This window comes from Microcebus murinus, chromosome 19, assembly GCF_040939455.1.
Source record: "Microcebus murinus isolate Inina chromosome 19, M.murinus_Inina_mat1.0, whole genome shotgun sequence".
In the NCBI taxonomy this organism is placed as follows: domain Eukaryota; kingdom Metazoa; phylum Chordata; class Mammalia; order Primates; family Cheirogaleidae; genus Microcebus; species Microcebus murinus.
Genome location: NC_134122.1, coordinates 2,457,031 through 2,477,459, shown reverse-complemented (window position 1 = coordinate 2,477,459; position 20,429 = coordinate 2,457,031). Strand labels below are relative to the sequence as shown.

The 20,429-nt window shown below is 61.0% G+C and overlaps 5 protein-coding genes across 10 annotated transcripts; 2 read left to right on the top strand and 3 right to left on the bottom strand.

Moving 5' to 3' along the window:
- Positions 1-287: 287 nt before the first annotated feature.
- On the bottom strand, positions 288-3,084 carry THOC6 (THO complex subunit 6). 3 transcript variants are annotated; one of them, XM_012743819.3, is made up of 13 exons: positions 2,947-3,084; positions 2,283-2,398; positions 2,114-2,178; positions 1,914-2,017; positions 1,797-1,834; positions 1,668-1,716; positions 1,492-1,563; positions 1,306-1,408; positions 1,171-1,220; positions 1,023-1,085; positions 813-923; positions 594-728; positions 368-523 (listed from the first exon to the last, which is right to left on the bottom strand). In XM_012743819.3, exons 1-13 carry the CDS (start codon positions 2,983-2,985, stop codon positions 443-445), a joined length of 1,026 nt encoding a protein of 341 aa, XP_012599273.1. In that variant the 5' UTR covers positions 2,986-3,084; the 3' UTR covers positions 368-442. The 3 variants fall into 3 exon arrangements, with proteins under 3 accessions (XP_075851121.1, XP_075851122.1, XP_012599273.1); XM_075995006.1 differs by having other exon boundaries at positions 288-728; XM_075995007.1 differs by having other exon boundaries at positions 288-728; positions 1,336-1,408.
- Positions 3,085-3,344: 260 nt separating this feature from the next.
- HCFC1R1 (host cell factor C1 regulator 1) lies at positions 3,345-4,727 on the top strand. 4 transcript variants are annotated; one of them, XM_012743822.3, is made up of 4 exons: positions 3,345-3,482; positions 3,810-3,866; positions 3,974-4,102; positions 4,340-4,727. In XM_012743822.3, the coding sequence occupies exons 1-4, from the start codon at positions 3,388-3,390 to the stop codon at positions 4,473-4,475; spliced, it is 417 nt and encodes a 138-aa protein (XP_012599276.1). In that variant the 5' UTR covers positions 3,345-3,387; the 3' UTR covers positions 4,476-4,727. The 4 variants fall into 4 exon arrangements, with proteins under 4 accessions (XP_012599276.1, XP_012599277.1, XP_075851124.1 ...); XM_075995009.1 differs by having other exon boundaries at positions 3,368-3,577; XM_012743823.3 differs by lacking the exon at positions 3,810-3,866.
- Positions 4,728-4,947: 220 nt separating this feature from the next.
- Positions 4,948-6,995, bottom strand: TNFRSF12A (TNF receptor superfamily member 12A). Its single transcript, XM_012743827.2, has 4 exons — positions 6,840-6,995; positions 6,019-6,123; positions 5,655-5,789; positions 4,948-5,566 (listed from the first exon to the last, which is right to left on the bottom strand). Exons 1-4 carry the CDS (start codon positions 6,925-6,927, stop codon positions 5,511-5,513), a joined length of 384 nt encoding a protein of 127 aa, XP_012599281.1. The 5' UTR covers positions 6,928-6,995; the 3' UTR covers positions 4,948-5,510.
- A 590-nt stretch (positions 6,996-7,585) lies between these two features.
- On the top strand, positions 7,586-10,666 carry CLDN6 (claudin 6). The gene is made up of 2 exons (XM_012743572.2): positions 7,586-7,685; positions 9,312-10,666. The coding sequence occupies exons 1-2, from the start codon at positions 7,643-7,645 to the stop codon at positions 9,998-10,000; spliced, it is 732 nt and encodes a 243-aa protein (XP_012599026.1). The 5' UTR covers positions 7,586-7,642; the 3' UTR covers positions 10,001-10,666.
- Positions 10,667-10,935: 269 nt separating this feature from the next.
- CLDN9 (claudin 9) lies at positions 10,936-12,334 on the bottom strand. The gene has a single exon (XM_012743577.2). It carries the CDS (start codon positions 11,977-11,979, stop codon positions 11,326-11,328), a length of 654 nt encoding a protein of 217 aa, XP_012599031.1. The 5' UTR covers positions 11,980-12,334; the 3' UTR covers positions 10,936-11,325.
- Positions 12,335-20,429: the final 8,095 nt, after the last annotated feature.

Below are 20,429 nucleotides of genomic sequence, written 5' to 3'. Positions count from 1 at the left end.
CCCTTGCCCATTCTGGGCGCACTTTCCTCCTCTGGTCCTGGAGCGACTTCTGAGGGGGGCTGCTGCCCTCCCTGCCCCAGGAGGCAGGGCAGGATTGTCTTTCTAGGGGGGCTGCTGCCCTTCCCGCCCCAGGAGGCCGGGTGGGGGCTCAGCGGGAGCAGGGGCCAGCGGCCAGCTTTGGGGGCCAGCGGCCCCAGTGGGTGGCGGGGGTAAGTGGAGCAGAGCTATTTTCGAATCTCTATAGGTCTATCTTTTCTAAGCACTAGGGCAAGGGTGGGGCTGGGTATTTATGTATCAAGATCAGAGAGAGTAATATATAAACTACTACACCGACTCGGCCTCATTCTTGGGAAGAAAGCACATGGAAGAAAAGCCTGAAACTTTATTATAAAAAATGAAAAAAACACTCTAAAACCCTGGGGATAGGGGGTGTCATCAGAGGTCAGAAGGACAGGGAGAAGGCTCGGTAGCCCAGGTTGGTGAAGACATCCACACGGCAGCTGTTGCCTGCAGCTGTCAGGACCTGGAGGCAAGAGGGGCATGACTGACCTGCCCACGCTCCCAGGATCTCCCCTAGCCCCTGCCAGACCCACCTTGCACTCCGGTGCTGCTGGCTGCTGGTTGAGGCTGAGGCTGAGCAGCCCTGGGGAGGAGCCAGGCACCTGGGCCTTGAGCTCCCCGCTCAGCTGCCACTGGTTGACACAGCGGCCCTGGCCAGCTGACAGAATCTGTGGAGGACAGGGAGGGGGCTCAGGGGTCAGGGCTGGAGAGTGGAGCTGGTAGAGGTAGCAGAAACGAGACATGGGCCTCACCAGGTCCTGATAGAAGGTGACGTGCTTCTGTGGTGCCCGCATGGGGAAGATGGTGGTGGGTGTGGAGGATCGGAGATGCCAGAGAGTGAGGGCTGGGCCGCCTCCACAGACCTGGGCAGAAAGGCAGGGGGCCCCAGCCACCGTGAGCCACAGGCCTGCAGCTGACAGGCCCCAGAGCTGCCACCCTGTCCTACACTCTGCCCAGCTCACCATCCAGTCTGAGTCAGTTGCTAAGCATCCAATCCAGCGCCCATTGTGGGGCCTCGAGCACTCCTGGGAGGGGGAGGCAGGAGAGGAGGCGGTGAAGAGCCAGGGGACACTGAGGAGGGAGGAGAACGATTGTGGGTCTTGCTCTCACCTCGTGCTTATAGACCTCGATCGTCTGGACCTCCTTGGCCACGCGGAGGTCTGCAGGGGAAGAACCATGAGAGGTGTCCCACTTGCCCCAGCCTCCCTCACTGCCATCTTGCCCTCCAACCAGTCACCCCTTTACCCCAGAGTCGCACAGCCCCATCCTCGCCACCTGACAGCACCTCCGGGCTCCGTTCGCGCAGTGCCAGGCAATGGATGTAGTCTGTGTGGCCCCGGAGGGCCCGCTGCAGGGAGGGGCCAGTGTCAGACCTAGGAAGAGTGCCTCCCCCCACCCTGGACCTGCCACCAGCTCCAACACCCTGCTCACTGTGAAAGTCCCGGTTTCAAGGTCCATAGTGTGCAACTGACAGTCTCCCCCAGCCAGGATGAGGGAATTCTCCTGCGGAGGAAGGCAGGGTAAGACCAGAAGTCCATGTCCAATCAGGACAGGGAGAGGGTGAAAAAGCAAAGTTTGGGCCAAGAATAGTCACAAAGGGCTTAGACCTTGGGGACCAGCAGCAAAGCATTGATCTCAGGCACTTCCAGGCTGGTCCTGGGGGAGGATAGGCAGGGTTAGCGTCAGTGAGGGGGAGCCTTCACCCATGTACCCTCTACCCGCGTGGCCTGGCTCACCTGTACGGGGGCTGGCGATGCCACAGTTCCTTACAGCCCTTTACAGGGGAAACAATGGGTGAGCTCAAAAGCTCTCTGGGGTGGGGCAGCCCAGCCCTTCCCTGCTTGACTCCTCACCTTCTTGAGGACCTCCACCCAAAGCCAGGCCTTCACCTCCCCATCCCCAGCACTGAGCAGATGTCGATCGGTGGAGATCATGCTGTAGACAGGCCCATCATGGGCTAAAGGGAAAAGGGAAATGCAGAACTTGAGTGAGCTTATCCTGCCCCCTCCTCTGCCCCCAAATCCCCTAAGCCAGACTCAACGGTTATACCCACCTTGGAAGGTCACCACGGGCTTCTTACTTTCCTCTTTGGCTTCTGAGCTCAAAGCAGCAGACAAGCTGGAGGTGGGCAGGCAAGAGTCAGTAGCAGGGGGCATCAGTCCCAGGAGGGCCAAGTGCCAAGGCTAACAGGTGGTGGGAAGGGGCTAAGGGGCTGAGGTTACCTGAAGATGGCGATCTGTCCATAATTGTTGCCAGCCGCCAGGAACTTCCCACAGGGTGAGACGCTCTGGGAGAAGATGGTCATGTGCAGCCGCTGCAGGGCCTGAAACACCTCTGCCTGCAGGGGGAGACTGGGTAAGGCCTGCCTGGGACATTTGAAACCTCTGCTCCCTGCTTGTCCTGCTGCCAGCCTGGCCTCCCACTGCCCAGACGTCTTATCCATCTTTCGAGGCGACCCACCAAGCCGGCACCTGCCCATGCAGTTCCATGAGTGGCTCCAAGAAGAGGGTGAGGAGGAAAGAGTGGAGGTGTGACACATGGTGACCTCTAAGCAAGCACCCAGCCTCTCACTGTCAAGTGGAGCTCACAGGAGATTCTGTCACGATTAGATGTGCTAATGTATATAAAGAGCTTTGCTTTTGCGTAGGGCTGCCGCTGAGAAAGTATGTTAAAAGTGGCTCTATTACCCCAACACAGAAAAACGCACTGATGTCTAATCCCTACCCTCTGACTTTGATGTTAGGCTCCTGAGGCACTTCTGGGTTACTCTACTGCCCCCGGGTCAAGACCGAGTCCCACTAACAGCCCACGCAAAGCAGCGTGCCGGGCACGAGCCGGGCACGGACTACAAACTCCAGAAGGCACCGCGCACCACAGCCGGCTCACCTGGCCCAGCGGCACGGCGAGAGGCACCGCTCGCTCCATCCCGAGAACTACAAGTCCCAGTGTGCTCCGCGCGACGCGGCCTCACGGGTTCCGACGTGCCCGCGAACGTTTCCCCTCCGCGGCGCCCCACCGCCTCTGAACTGCCGGCCGGCCCGGTGCGAAGACGGCCGCCACGTACCACCCCGAGCCCCAGGAGCCGAGGTGAGCGCCGCAAAGCCCCCTGACACTAAGAAGTGGCGCCCACCGCAGCCCCGCTAAGCCGGATCCCCTCCCCCACCCCGCCGAACAGACCCGCCTTCCAGCCGCGTGCCGCCCGTCTCCCGCGCCTGCGCGGAACCTCGGCGCTGCGAGCGCCTAAAGCCACGCCCCCTCGCGTTGGACCACGCCCTCGGAGACTCCGCCCCTGTTGCCTGGATCCCACCCGCAGGACCCTGAACCTCAATGATCTTACAGCAGCCCTCGGAGCGAGGACCCCAGGGCCGGGCCCAGCGCCACTCGCGGGCCGCTTTGGGGGCGACCCGGGGCCTGGACGCCAGGTGCGTGCGGGGGACCTCGGTGGGCCTGACCAGCCTGACCATGGGACGCAGGAGCTTGGGCTGGGGACTCAAGCTGGTCTGCAGGATGACACGGGGTGAGGCGAATCGGCAGGGCTTAGGCATGAGCTGAGATGGGGTTGGAGCAGGGGCTCATGGTCCAGACTTTCGTTGTAGGCTGCTGGATGGCCTGGGAGAGGCTGGTGACTTAGGCGTCATCTGAGAGAGAGATAGGGTAGCGACTCCAGGCTAAGGCTGCAGGCTCAGGCGGGCAGATCCTCAGGAAGGGGCCAAGAGGGTGGGGTGCACCTGGCTCTCTTTTTTTCCCAGCTCCCCTCTCCGAGGAGCTGTGCCCATGAGCACCAAGCGGCGCCTGGAGGAGGAGCAGTGAGTTTGGGGGCAGGGAGGGACTCCCAACTCCGTCACCTCTGGTCCTCCTCAGGCTGCCTCCCCTCTCAATATCCCAGCCTGTCTTTTTCCCTCTTTCTCCCCAGGGAGCCCCTGCGCAAGCAGTTCCTGTCTGAGGAGAACATGGCCACCCACTTCTCCCGACTGAGCCTGCACAATGACCACCCCTACTGCACCCCCCACTTGGCCTTCCCCCCAGCCCTGCCCCCACTCAGGTAGGCAACCCCCGTGGCTGGGCCTTCTAGAGGATCACACCCAGTTCTCAGAGCCAACTTCCAGGCTATGCCTCATCTTGCTATTTTTAGCTTCTAGCTGACCTCTGTGTTTTTTCCCTTCTTGGCTCCTTGGAAAGTGCTGGGAAGCCAGTAGCCTCTGAGAACCTGGACTTTTTGGGAGGTGGCTCAGCCAGGCCAGCCTCAGCCCCATGCCCTGACTGTCATATCTTCTTCTAGGAGTTCTTGCTCTGAGCTGCTTCTCTGGCGCTACCCTGGGAGCCTCATCCCAGAGGCTCTTCGGCTGCTGAGGCTGGGGGACACCCCCGTGCCCCACTACCCTGCAGCCCAAGCTGGGGATACAATGGAGCTCTGAATGCTGGTGGGCAGTGCCCCTCCCACCTTCCATCTTCTTCCCCACAAGAGAAGAGACCAGTGATCCCCAAGAAGGGACAAGGTGCTTGCTTGTTCTCCTCTAGACCAGGCATCTGGGTACCAGGACTTTCCCCCAACACAGGACACTGAGCCCAGTGGAGCCCTGCGATGGGAGGGGCAGGAGCACCGGAAGGGAGCCAACCCTCCCCCCAGTCCTCCCCTAGTAGAATTGAATAAAGATTGATAAGCAAAAGGCAGCCTCAGTCTGGAACCTGGGGACTTTGGGGAGGGCAGAGTTTCTCCTCAAGATCTTCCCTGGAAAACGGTTAAGGCCAGCCAGGTCCTGGCAGGCTGGGCTCCAGGCATTGAGAATGTGTGAGTCACAGCCCCGCCCCCGCCCCCGCGGCTGACTGACTCACTCCCTCCCTCCAGCTTTGGGGAGTCAAGCTGGGATCATGCCACTCTCCAAACCATTTAAAGTTAAAGATTTCTTTATTAATAAAATCTCCCTCCCCTCCAAAATTTCTCCCCCAAATAAATATCTCTTTCCCACTTTGGGGCTGGGGGCTCTGTATTTTAGGGCCAGCCCTCCTAGAGGGCCAGCCCCCTAGTGTTAAGAACAGGTCCCTAACCCTCCCAGGCTGAGAACCCAGTGGTGGAATTTCAGTACATCTGAGTGAGTGGGGCTTAGTGTGGTGTCTGCCCTTCAAGTCAGCCTGGCCCCCAGGCCGTCAGGGAAGGGGGAACACCCCCTTGTGCAAATGCTGCAGTTCCTTAATCTGTGTCAGCCGTTTTGTGTGAGCCAGCGTGAGGCTCCTTTTCTGTCCTGGAGCCAGAGACAGGGCAATCAGACACCTTGGAAGGCTCCCCTGAACCCTGGGCCCAGGCCTCGGAGGTGATTCACCCATCCCCCCAACCCCCCCTTGTGGTTGGAGGAACTTGGCTCCAGCTTCGTCTGGGAGGCTTGGGCTGGCTCTAGAATGAATGAATGAATGAACGAACGGGCGACGCCCCGGCTGGCAGGGGGCGCTCACTGTCACTGGATCAGCGCCACGGCGGGACAGCCCTCTCCGCCGGTCTCCTCTATGGGGGCTGCAAGATAAGAGGTGGGGTCGTTCATGAGCCGGGGAAATGTGAATGTGGAGGAGTGATGGGGGCAGGCGGGCCGGGGCGCACTTACTGGTAAACTTCTCTCTCCTGCGGCACCGTCTCCAGACCAGGAAGCCAGAAAGCAGCCCCAGCACAAGGGCCAAGCTCAGGGCGCCCCCCAGGATGGGCCAAAGCAGCTGGAAGTGGGCAGGAGGTCCAGCAGCGCCTGGGAGTGGGACCCTAAGTCACACCTGGCCCCTCTGCGGACCAGCCCTGCCCCCTAGAACTGTGCTTCAAGCCTTCCCTCCGCGATGGCCCCCACCCTGATCAGAGCCCCTACCCCACTCCCGCTTCCCTCCGCATTACTTTCCCAGATCCGAAGCCCTGCGCCCCCTCCCCTCCGCACCAGCAACCCCGGGCTGAGGTCCATGCCACCGGCCCTGCCCCCCACTCACAGCCCAGGCAGAAATCGCTGTGTGGTCGCGCGGGGCACGACCCGCAGTCCATGCACTTGTCGAGGTCCGCGCTCCAGGAGCTGCCGCGAGAACAGGGGGCGGTGCCTGGGGAGGGGGCCGCCGGTCAGTGGCTGGGGGCGGGCCGTGCTATTCTGGGGTCTGAGGTCAGGGTCCGCGAGCTCGAATAACGTGAGTCACCGGCGCCCTCCCCCCGCATTCCTCCCAGGTGACCGCACGGCCCGACCGGGACACGGCAGCGCTGGAGGGGGGGCGTACTGCGGGACGGTAGGGGGGGTCAGGTCTCCACAACCCCCCTGCTCCCGGCGGGTGACTCACTGCTGGGCACTAGGCCCGACCCCGGTCCCTCCCCCCGCATAGCTGGGCACTGAAGTCACCGGATGGAAGGGGGCACCCCACATGGTATAGAAGGCACAGACCCTAGCGCCTCTCGACACCCCCCCCCCGCAACTCTTCCGCCACTGAGGCCGGATAGACCCCGTATTGACCAGGCTGGGGGCGTGCCCCCTTACCAAACTAAACATCCCGCCCTCAAACTTACTTTCTCTCTCCACTTCAAGTTCGGACTTTCAGAGTCGAAGACAGCCCCACACCCACCCCAAGTGGACAGTCAGGGAAACTGAGGCCCGAACTGTGGATGAAGCTTAAAGCGGGATGGGGCCTTCCCCAACCCGGAGCGCGGTGTTTGAGACCGCTTCATCCCAGGTCCCTACGCCCGCCTGGTGCCCCCAGTTCCGCCCTGTCCTCCAGGCACCTAATCCCGGCTTCCCGAAGCCCCGCCGGCCTTGCCGCGCCCCGCGTACCTGGCGCCTGCTCCCCGGCCGCGGCGCGCAGCAGCGCCAGCCCGAGCCCCAGCACGAGGAGCCGCAGCAGCAGCGAGCCCCCAGCCATGGTGCGCGTCCGCGGTCGCCGCCGTCTGCGCCCGCCGCCGGCCGGCGGGGACCCAAAGCAGCGCCCCCGCCGCCCCCGCCTTCCGGGGTGGAGCTCGCGGCTCCGCCCGCCCAGCGAGCCGCTCCAGGACGCCCCGCCCCGCCCGGCCCGCTACGTTCAGTTCTTCGTTCAACAAACCGGGCCCTGTCGCTGGAGCCACCAGGGCCCGCAGCACCGGCCTTGTCTTCTCGGTGCTCAAGCCCGGGGCCGTGGGGCAGGGCGAATCGGACACGGACAGTCCTTGCAGCGACAGCCGCAGCTTTGCTGAGCTTTGCTATAGCCCGCGGGTATAACAACACAAAATAACGAGCCCTTAATTTATGCCCCAGGACCTAGTTATAAGCTTGTCGTCTCCACTTCGCAGAGTAGGAAACTGAGGCTCGGGAAGGTTAGGTGAATTCCCAGTGTCCCACCGCAGGTAGATGGAGCCGGGGCTCGAGCTCGGTTCGGCTCCACGCCCCCCACGCTCACCCTCAGTGGGTCGGGACAGTGGGTCGGGCCAGCCCGGGTCCCCGCACCCCAGCAGGATGCGGGCGCGCCGGCCCTAGCCTGGAGCGCCCCCTCTGACTAGGCCGGGATCCGCACGCCCGCTGCCGTCGGGACGGGGTCTCTGCCCCTCCCCAGGGGCGGCGGTCCAGTGACGTCACCGCCTCTTTAAGACCCCCGCTTCCGCCCCATGCCCACATTCGTCCTAGGAATTTCCCTACCGTCCTCGGCAGGTGAGCTTGGCGGCAGCGTGCGTGCTGGGGAGAGGCGCTCCGCGGAGCCGGGCGCGGGGCGTGGCGGCGCGGACCGGGTGCGAGTAGAAAACCGGGCTGCGCGCCTGGCGGCGGCGGCCACGCGAGTCAGCGCGTCCCTGAGCCCGGGGCTGCGCCGAAACCAGCGTCGGCTCTGGAAGGGTTAAACGCCCCTCCCCTCTCCCAGGGGACAAAGGCACCGAAACCCGGGGCGCCCCTCCCCCACCTGCCTTGCCTCTCGGGGCGGGCATCCCCTCCCCCTCACCTGCGGGAGCGGACCCTGCGGCCCGCGCCGCCACGAAACCCCTCCTGGACGCGGGGCTCCCGGGCTGGGGTGGCCGAGCAGCTGGGGGCGCCCTCCAAAGTGGAGCCTGCGGTGTGTAGAAAAGGAAGGGGGCGAGGGCAGGGCCGCCTGGACTGGCCCGGTCCTGGCTCGGCCGGAGGCCTGGCGGGCGGGCCTGGAGGCCGGGGTTAGCGCGGACTGGCCCGCCCCGCCATGAGCTCGGCCCAGGCTGGACTGGCACCTAAGAGAAGCGGCTCAGGGCCTTCGCTTGGGCCGCGCTCGGGTTAGGTCTAAGCCGTGCGCTGGAAGAACTCTGGGCAGTGGGGAGCCACAGCAGGACCCCGAGCAGAGCTGATTCCTGGGGCAACCTCCCACGAAATGGGACGTGAGGGGACAGGTGCAGGCCAGGGTGGCGGTGGAGGAACTGGTTCACTGCACAGAACCCAAGGGTTTTAGTTCCTTTTGGGAAGTTTGAGAGGACACCCTAGTGAGGCGTTTTGGTGTAGTACACACACGAAAATGCCCCCAGCCTTGAGAGTATGCCATCTGGCCCCTAGGGGAGGTTGGAAGGGTGGGACACAGGGAGTCACCTGTTGGCCTAAGAGAAGAAACTGCTTTCCGGTGGGTGGGATTAGTGGCAGGAGGATTGATGACGTTTTTCCACCTCTCCTGCCCCTCCAGGGATAGGCTGGGCCTGGGCTGGGCCTGGCCGCTGCCTTAGGAGCCTAGGTGACCTCCAGGCTCAGGAAGGAGGTGGCTTATGGTTGGTGGGGGTGGGCCAGGCTCCAGACACAAGATCTCAAGATCAGGCTGATATCCATCAGCCTAGGGCAGGGAACCAAGTTGGGGTGAGGGGTTTGGACACTGGGTGGTGGTGGCAGGAAGCTTGGAGTCTCCAATCTTAGTATTGAAACTGACAAGTTTTGAGCTTGAGACCCAGGGCTAGGGCCAAACCACCATCTGTGTGCCCCCCAGCACTTCCTGGAAATTGCACTCTTCTCGTCCCCCTTTTGGCCACTTTGCTGCTCGATAGCATGTACTCAGAAGTGGCTGAGGCCATGGACTGGCATTTGAGCGGGCTTTATACCACCGTCTTTTGTTCACACTCAAAACTGCCGGGGCGGGAATACCAGGGAGAAAAAGAGAGGCTGAGGCATGAAGTGCCCCGTGTGCCGTGGGAAGTGAGGCTCTGGGGGCACCTCCTGCTCACATCGCAGGATGCGGTGACCACCTCCCGGGGCGTGTGCTCCTGGTGTCCTGTGTGGTGGCTGTGGCGTGGGACCTGGGCCTGCCAGGCTAAATGTTGCTTTGCTTCCGTCCCCCAGTGCAGTGCAGCCCCGTCACCTTCGTCATGGCCTCTGCTGGGCTGCAGATCCTGGGAGTTGTCCTGACTCTGCTGGGCTGGGTGAATGCCCTGGTGTCCTGCGCCCTGCCCATGTGGAAGGTGACCGCCTTCATCGGCAACAGCATCGTGGTTGCCCAGGTGGTGTGGGAGGGGCTGTGGATGTCCTGCGTGGTGCAGAGCACCGGCCAGATGCAGTGCAAGGTGTACGACTCGATGCTGGCGCTGCCCCAGGACCTGCAGGCCGCCCGTGCCCTCTGCGTCATCGCCCTCCTTGTGGCCCTGCTTGGCCTGCTGGTCTACCTTGCTGGGGCCAAGTGTACCACCTGTGTGGAGGACAAGGATTCCAAGGCCCGCCTGGTGCTCACCTCTGGGATCATCTTTGTCATCTCAGGGGTCCTGATCCTGGTCCCCATCTGCTGGACAGCCAACGCCATCATCCAAAACTTCTACAATCCCCTGGTGGCTGATGCCCAAAAACGGGAGCTGGGTGCCTCCCTCTACCTGGGCTGGGCAGCCTCGGGCCTCTTGTTCCTGGGTGGGGGGCTGCTGTGCTGCACTTGCCCCTCAGGGGGGTCCCGGGGCCCCAGCCAATACATGGCTCGCTACTCGGCATCTGCCCCTGCCACCTCTCGGGGGCCCTCCGAGTACCCCACCAAGAATTATGTCTGATGTGGGTAGGAGAATGAGGGCTCCACTGGAGCCTTCGCCCCTGAGCTGGGACCATCAAAGGATGGCGATGCCCAACAGCTTTGGGGTAGGTTCTTATCTTTTGTTTCTGTTTTTTGCTGTTTTTATTTTTGGGGGGTATTTTTAAAATCCATTTGGTAACTGAATCAAGATGACTCAGACTCACATGGCCACCTGGGCTCTGCTTTTGGCATTTCTCACTTTTGGATGATGGAGCCAAAAAGGTGATGCTTTGAGTTTCTGGATCTTTCTCCACCATGGACATACCTATCTTGGAAGCCAACCTGGAGCTGTAGAACCAGTATAAAGGCTGCTTGCTGTGCTGGCCTTTGTGACAAAAGGGACTGTCCCTAAGAGTTCCTGCTGCTGCTGGGGGCTGGGCTTCCCTAGACTTAAAGGGACAGCCATGCCCTTCCTGGTCAGGCCTCTGGAAACCCCAGGGGCCCTTGAGCCCTTCTTCTCAGCCCTGGAAGAGCAGGTGATAAGAACCAAAGAACGACCCACCTTCAGATCTTCTGACCTCTGGCTCCTCCTTCCTGTTACCACCCCTCTCCCTGGGTCAGGTCCCAGCTAGGCTGTAGACGTCCCCCTTCCCCCAACACTTCTGCCCTGCGCACCACACTCACAAGTCTTTACTAAATAAAACATGTCTCGTTATGTGCCTTTGGTGTTGCTGGGGGGCTACTGAGTGCCCAGCCTGGATAGAGGGCGGGTGAGCAAAAGTCATTCACCATCCTTTGTCTCCATGCCTTCCCTGGCTCAGACCCCATGGCCTGAGTGAGGTACCCACCAGGCAGCACCTGGAGAAGGCCTTGGCCTGACAGCCACCTCAGCAGGCCATCTGGCTGTCCCTGCCCAGCACCGGCGCACAAATCAGAGGAAGTCCAGTTCCAAACGCTCTTTTATTCCCAGCTCCTGGGTGGGGGTGGGGGCAGGGCCTCCGTGTGGAGTGGACCCACTGAGGGGGCGTGAGTGACCTGCTCCTTGTTATGGAGCCAACTAGCTACTGCCCTGTGAGTGAAGCCCAGGTTCCTGGGGCAAGGGAGGGCCAGCCTGTGTCCTAGACAGCAGAGGAAGTAGGTATGGGGGAGGCAGGGCTGGCCAGGGTGCCCAACAGCTCTGGCCCTGTCTGAGTGGGGGAAGAACCAGAGCTGGGGACACCTGACTGGGCCCTGAAGCCAGGTCTGGCTTGAGGTTTTGGAAAACGGATTTCCCTGTGGGGAAGGGGGTCGATATTGGTAGAAGACCAGGGGTTGGGGAGGCATCAATTGCCAGGCTGGCTCCGGGCCAGGGCCAATGCCTGTGCCTCACACGTAGTCCCTCTTGTCCAGTCCAGATGCCCCAGAGCGAGAGGGGATGGAGTAGCCCAGCCTGGGCCCACGGGGCCGCTCGGCCTGGGGCGGGGGGCACGTGCAGCAGAGCAGCCCCCCGCCTAGCATGAGCAGCGCAGCCGCCGCCCAGCCCAGGTAGAGGGAGGCCCCCAGCTCCCGCTTCAGGGCCTCGGCCACCAGGGGGTTGTAGAAGTCCTGGATGATGGCGTGGGCCGTCCAGCACACAGGGATGAGCACCAGGATGCCCGCCAGGAGGAGGATGACCCCCGCGGTGAGCACAATGCGGGCCTTGGCGCCTTCGTCCTCCACGCATGTGGTGCACTGGGCGCCCGTGATGGCCACCAGCAGGCCGAGCAGGGCCAGCAGGAGGGCGACGACGCAGAGGGCACGGGCGGCCTGCAGGTCCTGGGGCAGCGCCAGCAGCGAGTCGTACACCTTGCACTGCATCTGGCCGGTGCTCTGCACCACGCAGGACATCCACAGCCCCTCCCACACCACCTGGGCCACCACGATGCTGTTGCCGATGAAGGCGGTCACCTTCCACAGAGGCAGGGCGCAGGACACCAGGGTCCCCAACCAGCCCAGCACGGCCAGGGTCATGCCCAGGAGTTCCAGGCCGGTGGAAGCCATCTGCCCCCTGGGTCGGGTCTTCTCAGGCCCAAGCAGCCTTGGTGACTCGGAGTGTCGGAGGTGTTGAGCGGGGGTCTCGGTGCCTGGCAGGAGGGGGAAGGTTTGTTGGGGTCCTCAGGCCAGGGCAGTCCTCACATCTGTGGGTCTCTTGAAAGGCGTCTCCTCTCCGTGCCTCTCACAGGCCCGTCTCTGATCCTTACCGCACACAAAGCAGACTCGGGTCCTGCTCAGCCGAGTGGCTTGTGTCCCCTCTAAGGGCTGACGCCGGTCAGATGCCCTGCAATCACGTCGGGCCAAGCTCGCTCGCATGGGTCCTCCAGAGACCTGCCGTCAGGCTGAGGACAGCCACGTCCCTTCCCGGGTGGCGGGTGGCGCAGGCACACTCAGCAGAGCACCCTCTGCGGGTGCCACCTGGGGACTCTGCTGTTCCGCTGCCTGCAGGCGGGGTTTTATGCGCCAGCAGGGGAGGAGCAGAGGGAAGTGCAGGGACGGGCGATTGGGGAAACCCGAGTGACGGGAAGACCAGGCGGTGGGGGTGGGTGCGTGGGCAGGAGGTGGGATGGGGGCCGAGGGGGTAATGCTGTGACCTGGAGGGCTCAGGGAGGAAGAGTGTCCCTGCTTGTGGGAACCCTGGGAGGAAGGAATGGGAAGACTGAGACAAGCTCAGGGGTAAGGAATGAGGGTAGGGACAGCAAAAACGTAACTGGCTGAGGACAGAGAGTGGCGGCGGTGGTGCAGGGGACTTCAGCCTGCCTTCCTGAGCCTCCCTCTGCCACCCTGTCCCCTACCATCTTTGTCCTCTCTCTGCCCAGTTTCGGGATGCAAAGGCGCCCCAGCTCCCCCAGTATCGCACACCCCCTCACCTGTCCCCCACCACCCGGGACTTTCTGGAATCCGATCTGTCCCCAGTCTCAGCCCAGTGGCCCTGGTGGCTCCCGGGGGAGGGGCCCCGCCCGCACTGTTCCCTGGGCAACAGGTGCCTGGCGCCCAGCTCAGGTGACATCGCCCTGGCAACGGCCTAGAAAACTACCCCCCCACTTCTGTCTCGGCTCAGGTGTGCTCTCCCCGCCCCCGCTGCTGAAACTGGGGGGCCGAGCTGAGCTGCCCAGGTCTCCAGAGGCCAGGGGAGAAAGGGCCCGTTGTGCAGGCGGGGGAGGGCGGGAACTCAGGGTGGGAGTGCAGCCCAGGACCTGGTTCTCTTCCCTGGGTGAGTGGCCATTCAGGCCTCCCAGGCCAGGACACCACAAGGTGGACAGGGGGCGAGGCCCGTGTGCCTGAGCCCTGCCTCCCAGGGGGGCAGCCTGGGAGCCACACTGACTGAAGCTCAAATGCTGACCCCTACTGGGACAGGTCAGGGGACGGCAAGCTTCTTAACCTCTTTGGGTCAGAGACTCATTTAATATACTCCCACAAACATGTGCCCCTCATTTTAGGGGGTTCAAGAACTTCCTCAAGCCCTTCCCTGGGTAGCAGGAACTGGGTTATCGTTGTCTGAGAAGGGGAGGGCCGCTTTCCGGATTAGAGGGCCCTCACCTGGGAGAACCTCTGCCTTCCGCACTCCCCCAGGGAGGCTGGTCCCCGTGCCAGGAGGGCTGGGGCCATCACTCCCCCGTGCTCAGTGCGGCCTTGCCTACCACTGGGCCTTTATCTGTAAAGGGTTCTAACCTCAAGGATGGCTCAGGGTTCCGAACCCAGGGGTGGGAGCATTGCTTCTGGGAATGGGTTTTAGCAATTTTTTGCAAGAGAGGTTTATACTTTCATCAGATTTGCACAGGGGTCTGTAACCCAAAAAAACAGGATGCCTTCCCCTTCCAAATAGAGAGACTGAGGCCAGCGCCAACCTGCTGGTCGGAAGGTAGGAGCCGCCGGGCGCCCTCCGCATGGCCCCAGGCCTCCCCACAGGGCAGGGCTGCTCCACGCTGAAGGGTCAAGCCGGTGGCCCCACTGAGGCTGGAGGGTGGGCGTGAGGACAGCAGGCTGGAGAATGGCCACTGTGATGGGCTCAGGAATCTGGGGGCGGTTTGTCCAGCTCACCCAGCCCCTGGGGCTTGGATTTCAGGGGGGGGGGGGGCGGCTGAGCAGAAGGGCCCTTTCTGTGGGCTCCATCTGCTGCCTTCCAGGGGCTGCCAGGAATCCAGCCACACAGGTTTGGGCAGGTGTCTCTGCAAGGGCACACTGCCCCACCCCCAACCTTCAATAGCCCTGACCAGGGGCTTTGCTCTTCCCCAGGCCCAGGACGAGTCCTCCTCGCACCTTGGGTCTGAGGTGACCAACTTGCCCCCCTTTACCCAGGACATCCCAGCTTGAATACTGAGTCCCTTGTTCTGTGGTCAGTCTGTGGTGGGGCCTCCCTCAGTGGCCCAGCAGCTCCACGGGCAGCTCTAACCCCGACGCTGGAACCCAGGGGGCTGCACAACCTAGTAAGTGTCATGCCTGGAGATGGCACTAAGAGGACCACACTTTTTTAGACCCCAATTCCTCTTTGGTTAACATATGTACACTCAGGCAAAGAGGGAAAGCTCATGCCACCCAGAGGACGTAGGCATCCCCAGCCCAGGATCGGTCCCCACGGAACTTGCCTTCATGACAGCCTCAGCTTCCTCTCACCCTAAATCTCCCACTCTTCTCCCCAAGGCCTAGCAGGGGAGTAAAAGTGGGAAAATATCTCGGAGCGCTAGGAGAGGGCGGTGGTCTGGTAGCTGTGGAGGGGGGATTGGAGAGGGAGGCCTGGGGCAGTTTCCAGGACACATTGGCAGGGGCATGCCTGCCAGCCCCAGCCCTCCTTAGGCCTAGGCTGGGTGATCCCAGGCCCTCTCCTAGGTCCGCAGGTCCACATGCATTCAGTTGGACCTTGGGAACTAAAGGGTTAAAGTTGGGGCCTAAAGGGGACTGCAGGGGGGCTGGAATGCCATTGATATGGGAGGGAAGGGGCCCCCTTGGGCGTGGTGGTTACCATCTCAATGGCACTTTAACAAGTCCACAGGAATCCCCTCCCCCATTGCCTCAGTTGGGGGAAGGCGTGGAGGAGGGGAACATTCCCAACTGTGCTACCCAGGGAGGAGCTGAGGCTAGCTCTCCACCAGCCCCTTCACGGGATGATGAAATTGGACCTCGTCGTTGTTCCCTCTCAGAGAACGGAGGAGCAGGGAGGTTCAGGTGGGCAGAAGAAATGGGAGCTCAGCCGGGATAGGGTAGAAGAGGGGGAAAGTGTGGCCCAAGGGGAAAGAAGGGAACTAAGTTACCAAGAGCCACCTCCGTGCCAGGACCTGCGCTGGGCTGGTGGGACTCTGCACAGTAAGAAGCTCATGGGGCAGCATCACCCACGGCTCCCGGGAGCCGGAGACCCTCATTTTACAGGTGGAGAAGCCGGTCCCCTGGCTCCGGAACTTAAGGATGCAGATGACCCTTGCAGACCCTGTGATAATTCTCCCCAGTTTAGTCGCCCCCATTTGACAGACCAGGAAGCCAGCTCAGAGAGCTAAGGGAGTGAGTGGGGCCAAGGGCACGAGCGGGAAATAGCCAAGCCTGACATGAACCCAGACACCGAGTTCAAGGCCGGCTCCTTGGGTGGGTGAAGCAGGGCCTCCCTTGCCCCACCCCAGCCGCGCCCCTGTTCTCCTGGGGCCCCCCATTCCCTCTCCCTGGAGTGAGCTCCGGGAGCCTCCCTGCCCAGGCCAGCCTCCACCCTCTGGTCCCCTCGCTGCCTGGCTCCCAGGAGCAGAAAGTGCCCTTCACTCGGTACTTGCACTAGGCAGCAAGCTGAGCCCCGTCAGGTCTGGTGAGCCCCACTTCAGGGCAAGTCCCACTGCCTAACCCTCGGTGCCACCTCCCGGCTTGCCGCAGGCAGCAGGCATTCCCCAGGCGTGTCCCACACACCTTGAGGATCGCTGTAGGTACTGACTTGGGACAAGAGTATTTTGTCAAGAGCATAAATGCGGTTTCCCGTGTAAACCTGGGCAGACTCCGGTGACAGGGTAACAATTAACTTTATTATCAGTCAGACTCATCAGCCTTCAACCCGCAGCAGTTAGTTATCTGCCCAGCTGTCCCAGCGAGCGCAGGCATTCCTGTCCCTCAGTTTACCTCGGTTCTGTCCCCGCGGAGAGGGAAGAGCTACGCAGCATGGAGGAGGGGCAGGAGAGCTCAGCCACAGTCCAGAGAAGGGGAAAGATGGTGGCTAGTTTCTTTCAGCCCTGTAAGAGCTTTATCAAGGTTCTAGTGACAGTGCAATCTCTTGTAAGACAAAAACAGAGGGAGATTTGAGAGGAGAAAAAGCCACGTGAAGGGGGAGGCAGGGACTGGAGGGATGTGGCCGAAAGCAGAGGAGGCCTCAAGCCACCAGAAGCTGGGAGAGGCTCTGCCCTGGAGCCTACAGAGGGATCACGCCCCTGCCCACACCTTGATTTCGGACCTCTGGGCTCCAGGACTGTGGAGAATAAACGTCAGTGTTAAGCTGCTCAGTCAGTGGCAATTGTTACTGCAGCCACAGGAAACGAATACAGGCCCTTCTAGCCGGTGAGTCCCAGGTTCTCAGAGTCCCCCAGGGTCAAGGCTGGCTTCCCAATACCACTTCTGAGCTGCTGTAGAAGAGCCCATTGAGATAGGACGTCTGCCTGGTTACCTGAGCGCAGGAACCTGAGGAACAAAGAGAACTTTGAGTTGCACGGGCTGTGCAGAAACTGGCAGGTAGGGCTGAGAGGCAGGCAAAGCCGAGAAGAGGAGTTTCCTCTCGGGCCGCAGGGTGGGAGATCTCCTGTCCCTGGGGATGACTTCAGGCCCTTGCACGCAACCCAGGGCCGGATCGGCTGATCATCCACACCTGCCTTCCTGGTGCGGCCTGGCAGCCGGACCCCTGAATCTATTTAGGTTTAAGGGTTGACTAAAGATCTGGGAGGCAGGATCAGAGTTTCCAAGGGCCGTACGAGCATAAACTAAGAAGGGTCTTAGCAGTGGCATCCAGAGCCTTTAATTTATAAGGGAAAATGAGACATTTTGGATACTCTAGTTAAAACATTTTAAACTTCTGACTTCATCCCCTCAGTCCCATTTCCTTGCGCATGTGCCGTGGCCCCGCCCAGGCCCTGCTCTCCAAGCAGTTTATCAGCGCAGAAGATGCGTTAGGTTCTCAAATAACCTGGCAGGAAGCTTGCTATAGGGCGGCAGGGGAAAAGGAAAGAGAGACACTAATCTTAAAATGCGTTTATTTTCAGACTCCCTCCTTTCTCCTCAAATCTGGGCTGCTCCCCTCTGACACCTCTTCTCCCTCGCCCAGCCCAGGCTCTCACCCACGCCTTCCGAACCTGCTCCCGGGGAGGGTGGCGAGGGGCACAGGCCCTGTGTCCGGGCAGGGCAGGGGTGCCAGATCACCCACCAGGTGGGCGGGCGGTCAGCAGGGCGGCGACAGGAACAAGTGCGGGGGCGTTGGGGGTGGCGGGAAGGCGGGCAGCGGCCAGGGTTCGCGGGGCGCGGGTGGCGGGAAGGCGGGCAGCGGCCAGGGTTCGCGGGGCGCGGGTGGCGGGAAGGCGGGCAGCGGCCAGGGGTCGCGGGCCGCGGGCGGCACCAGGAGGTTGGCGGATGAGGGCCGCGCGGGCAGCGGCGGCAGCGGCTGCGGGGGCGGCTCCGCGATCAGGGGCGGGCGGCCGCGCGCGCCCACGGGCCCGGGGGTGGCGGCGACGGCGGCCTCAGGCAGCGGCGGCAGCGGCAGGTGCGCGGGCGGCGGCGCGGGCGCGGGCAGGCGCGGCAGGTCCTGCAGGGCGAGCGCGGCGGCGGGCAGAGCGGGCGCGTAGGTGTCGGGCGGCAGCTCGGGCAGCGCCAGGTGGGCGCCGGGGCCCCAGGGCGCCAGCGGCTCCGGCCGCAGCGGGAGCGCAGGCAGCGGCGGCAGCTCGGCCAGGGCGAGCGCGGAGGGCGGCGGCGGCGGGGGGCTCAGGCCGGGCGGCAGGCCGGGCAGCGGCGGGTGCGGCAGGGGCGGCGCGGGCGGCGGGGTCAGCGGCAGCGATGGGCGGGCCCGGCCCAGCCGCGAGTGGGCGCGGGCGCGGGCGAGCCGCGGGTGCGACCGGGAGCGGGGCAGCAGCGCCGCCAGCTTGGCCGCAGCCGCCACCCCAGAGCCCCGCGCGCGCCGCCCGTCGCGGCCTACTAGCTCCAGCGGTGGCCACGCGCGGCGCTCCGGCCGGCCCAGCCAATCGCAGCCGTCCGCTGACGCGCTGCGGCCAATCAGGGGCCAGTGCGCCTGCTGCCTGCTCGTCTCTCCCGCCCCCTGACACGAGCTACCCCTGGCTGCCAGTCAGAGACGTCAGCGCTCCCGCCAGGGTCTTCTTCCCGCCCTCCCCCCGCTCCAGCCAATCACTGTGTCCCGCGGTACTGCCCGCCCCATCCTGATCCCAGGCGCCGCACACGCGCAGCGGGCGCCCCCACCTGGCCTGAAGGTCCATTGAGTCGTTGCAACCCTCAAGGCCCCCTCGCCCCGCCCCGCCCCACCACCCTGGAGAGAGGCTGGCCTCTTGCTGTTGTTTACCCGAAGTGGCTCAGGAATGCTGACCCTGGGGGCACGACTCGAGGTGTGCACAGATTTCCATTCAGTTATCTCACAGGAAAGATAAAACGATATCACAGTTCAACAGCAAAGTTTGGTGGCAGTGTATGTGCCATTTTTGTTAAAGTTCCTAAGGATTGTCAGTGACATATGAGAATCTGGTAGCTCAGAAAAAAGGAGAAAATGATCAATCTATTAAAAATTGGAATATAGGGGCCGGGCACGGTGGCTCACACCTGTAATCCTAGCACTCTAGGAGTCCGAGGCGGGCGGATTGCTCAAGGCCAGGAGTTCGCAACCAGCCTGAGCAAGAGCAAGACCCCGTCTCTACTATAAATAGAAAGAAATTAATTGGCCAACTAATACATATAGAAAAAATTAGCTGGGCATGGTGGCGCATGCCTGTAGTTCCAGCTACTCGGGAGGCTGAGGCAGCAGGATTGCTTGAGCCCAGGAGTTTGAGGTTGCTGTGAGCGAGGCTGACCCCATGGCACTCACTCTAGCCTGGGCAACAAAGCGAGACTGTCTCAAAAAAAGAAAAAAAATTGGAATATAGAAACTTTTACAAGAACAATTATTAATAGAAAAATATTAGAACAGTATTTCTAGATGTTAAGGAATTTCACCCACTGTCCCCCGTGGTCTGTGGCCATTGTGAGCATTATTCCTATTCTCCAGTAAAGAGAGAAAGACAAGACCATTTGAAAATATATATATATATATATTTTTTGAGACATAGTCTCACTTTTATTGCCTGGGCTAGAGTGTGGTGGCATCAGCTTAGCTCACAGCAACCTCAAACTCCTGGGCTCAAGCAATCCTCCTGCCTCTGCCTCCCTAGTAGCTGGGACTACAGGCATGCGCCACCATGCCCAGCTAATTTATATATATATGTATGTGTGTGTGTGTGTGTGTGTTTAGTTGGCCAATTAATTTCTATTTTTAGTAGAGACGGGGTCTCGCTCTTACTCAGGTTGGTTTCGAACTCCTGACCTTTAGCGATCCACCTGCCTCGGCCTCCCGGAGTGCTAGGACTACAGGCATGAGCCACCTCGCCTGGCCAATATTTTTGTTTTTAATTGGTAGCTTGATTCAAGTTATGTTTCCATTCTGTATTTTTTAAAAAATATTTTTTTTGGCCGGGCGCTGTGGCTCACGCCTGTAATCCTAGCTCTTGGGAGGCCGAGGCGGGCGGATTGCTCAAGGTCAGGAGTTCAAAACCAGCCTGAGCAAGAGCGAGACCCCGTCTCTACTATAAATAGAAAGAAATTAATTGGCCAACTGATATATATATAAAAAATTAGCCGGGCATGGTGGCGCATGCCTGTAGTCCCAGCTACCTGGGAGGCTGAGGCAGAAGGATCACTTGAGCCCAGGAGTTTGAGGTTGCTGTGAGCTAGGCTGACGCCATGGCACTCACTCTAGCCTGGGCAACAAAGTGAGACTCTGTCTCAAAAAAAAAAAAAAAAACAAAAAAAAACAAAAAAAAAATATTTTTTTATTTCAGCATATTACAAGGGTACAAATGTTTAAGTTATATATATTGCCTTTGCACCACCCAAGTCAGAGTTTCAAGTGTTCATCCCCCAGATGGTGTGCACCACCCATTAGGTGTGAATATACCCAACCCCTCCTTCCCCCTCCATCTGCCTGACACCCAATGAATGTTATTACTATATGCGCACTTAAGTGTTGATCAGTTAATACCAATTTGATGGCGAGTACATGTGGTGCTTGTTTTTCCATTCTTGTGATAGTTCACGTAGTAGAATGGGCTCCAGCTCTATCCAGGGTAATACAAGAGGGGCTATATCACCATTGTTTTTTGTGGCTGAGTAGAACTCCATAGCATACATATAGCACATTTTATTAATCCACTCCATGTGAATATTTTTAAAGAATCAATAATTCTCTAAAATAG

Coding starts and splice junctions, on each gene's coding strand:
- THOC6 (XM_075995006.1), bottom strand. CDS start 2,985: ATGGAGCGAGCGGTGCCTCTCGCCGTGCCGCTGGGCCAG. Junction 2,179..2,282: donor GGACAGATCGCCATCTTCAG/GTAACCTCAGCC, acceptor GCCCACCTCCAG/CTTGTCTGCTGCTTTGAGCT. Junction 729..812: donor TCACCTTCTATCAGGACCTG/GTGAGGCCCATG, acceptor TGTCCTCCACAG/ATTCTGTCAGCTGGCCAGGG.
- HCFC1R1 (XM_012743822.3), top strand. CDS start 3,388: ATGATCTTACAGCAGCCCTCGGAGCGAGGACCCCAGGGCCGGGCCCAG. Junction 3,483..3,809: donor ACCCGGGGCCTGGACGCCAG/GTGCGTGCGGGG, acceptor TTTTTTTCCCAG/CTCCCCTCTCCGAGGAGCTG. Junction 4,103..4,339: donor CCAGCCCTGCCCCCACTCAG/GTAGGCAACCCC, acceptor ATCTTCTTCTAG/GAGTTCTTGCTCTGAGCTGC.
- CLDN9 (XM_012743577.2), bottom strand. CDS start 11,979: ATGGCTTCCACCGGCCTGGAACTCCTGGGCATGACCCTGGCCGTGCTG.
- CLDN6 (XM_012743572.2), top strand. CDS start 7,643: ATGCCCACATTCGTCCTAGGAATTTCCCTACCGTCCTCGGCAG. Junction 7,686..9,311: donor TTCCCTACCGTCCTCGGCAG/GTGAGCTTGGCG, acceptor TCCGTCCCCCAG/TGCAGTGCAGCCCCGTCACC.
- TNFRSF12A (XM_012743827.2), bottom strand. CDS start 6,927: ATGGCTGGGGGCTCGCTGCTGCTGCGGCTCCTCGTGCTGGGGCTCGGG. Junction 6,124..6,839: donor GGCCGGGGAGCAGGCGCCAG/GTACGCGGGGCG, acceptor CCCCCTCCCCAG/GCACCGCCCCCTGTTCTCGC. Junction 5,790..6,018: donor CAGCGATTTCTGCCTGGGCT/GTGAGTGGGGGG, acceptor TCCCACTCCCAG/GCGCTGCTGGACCTCCTGCC.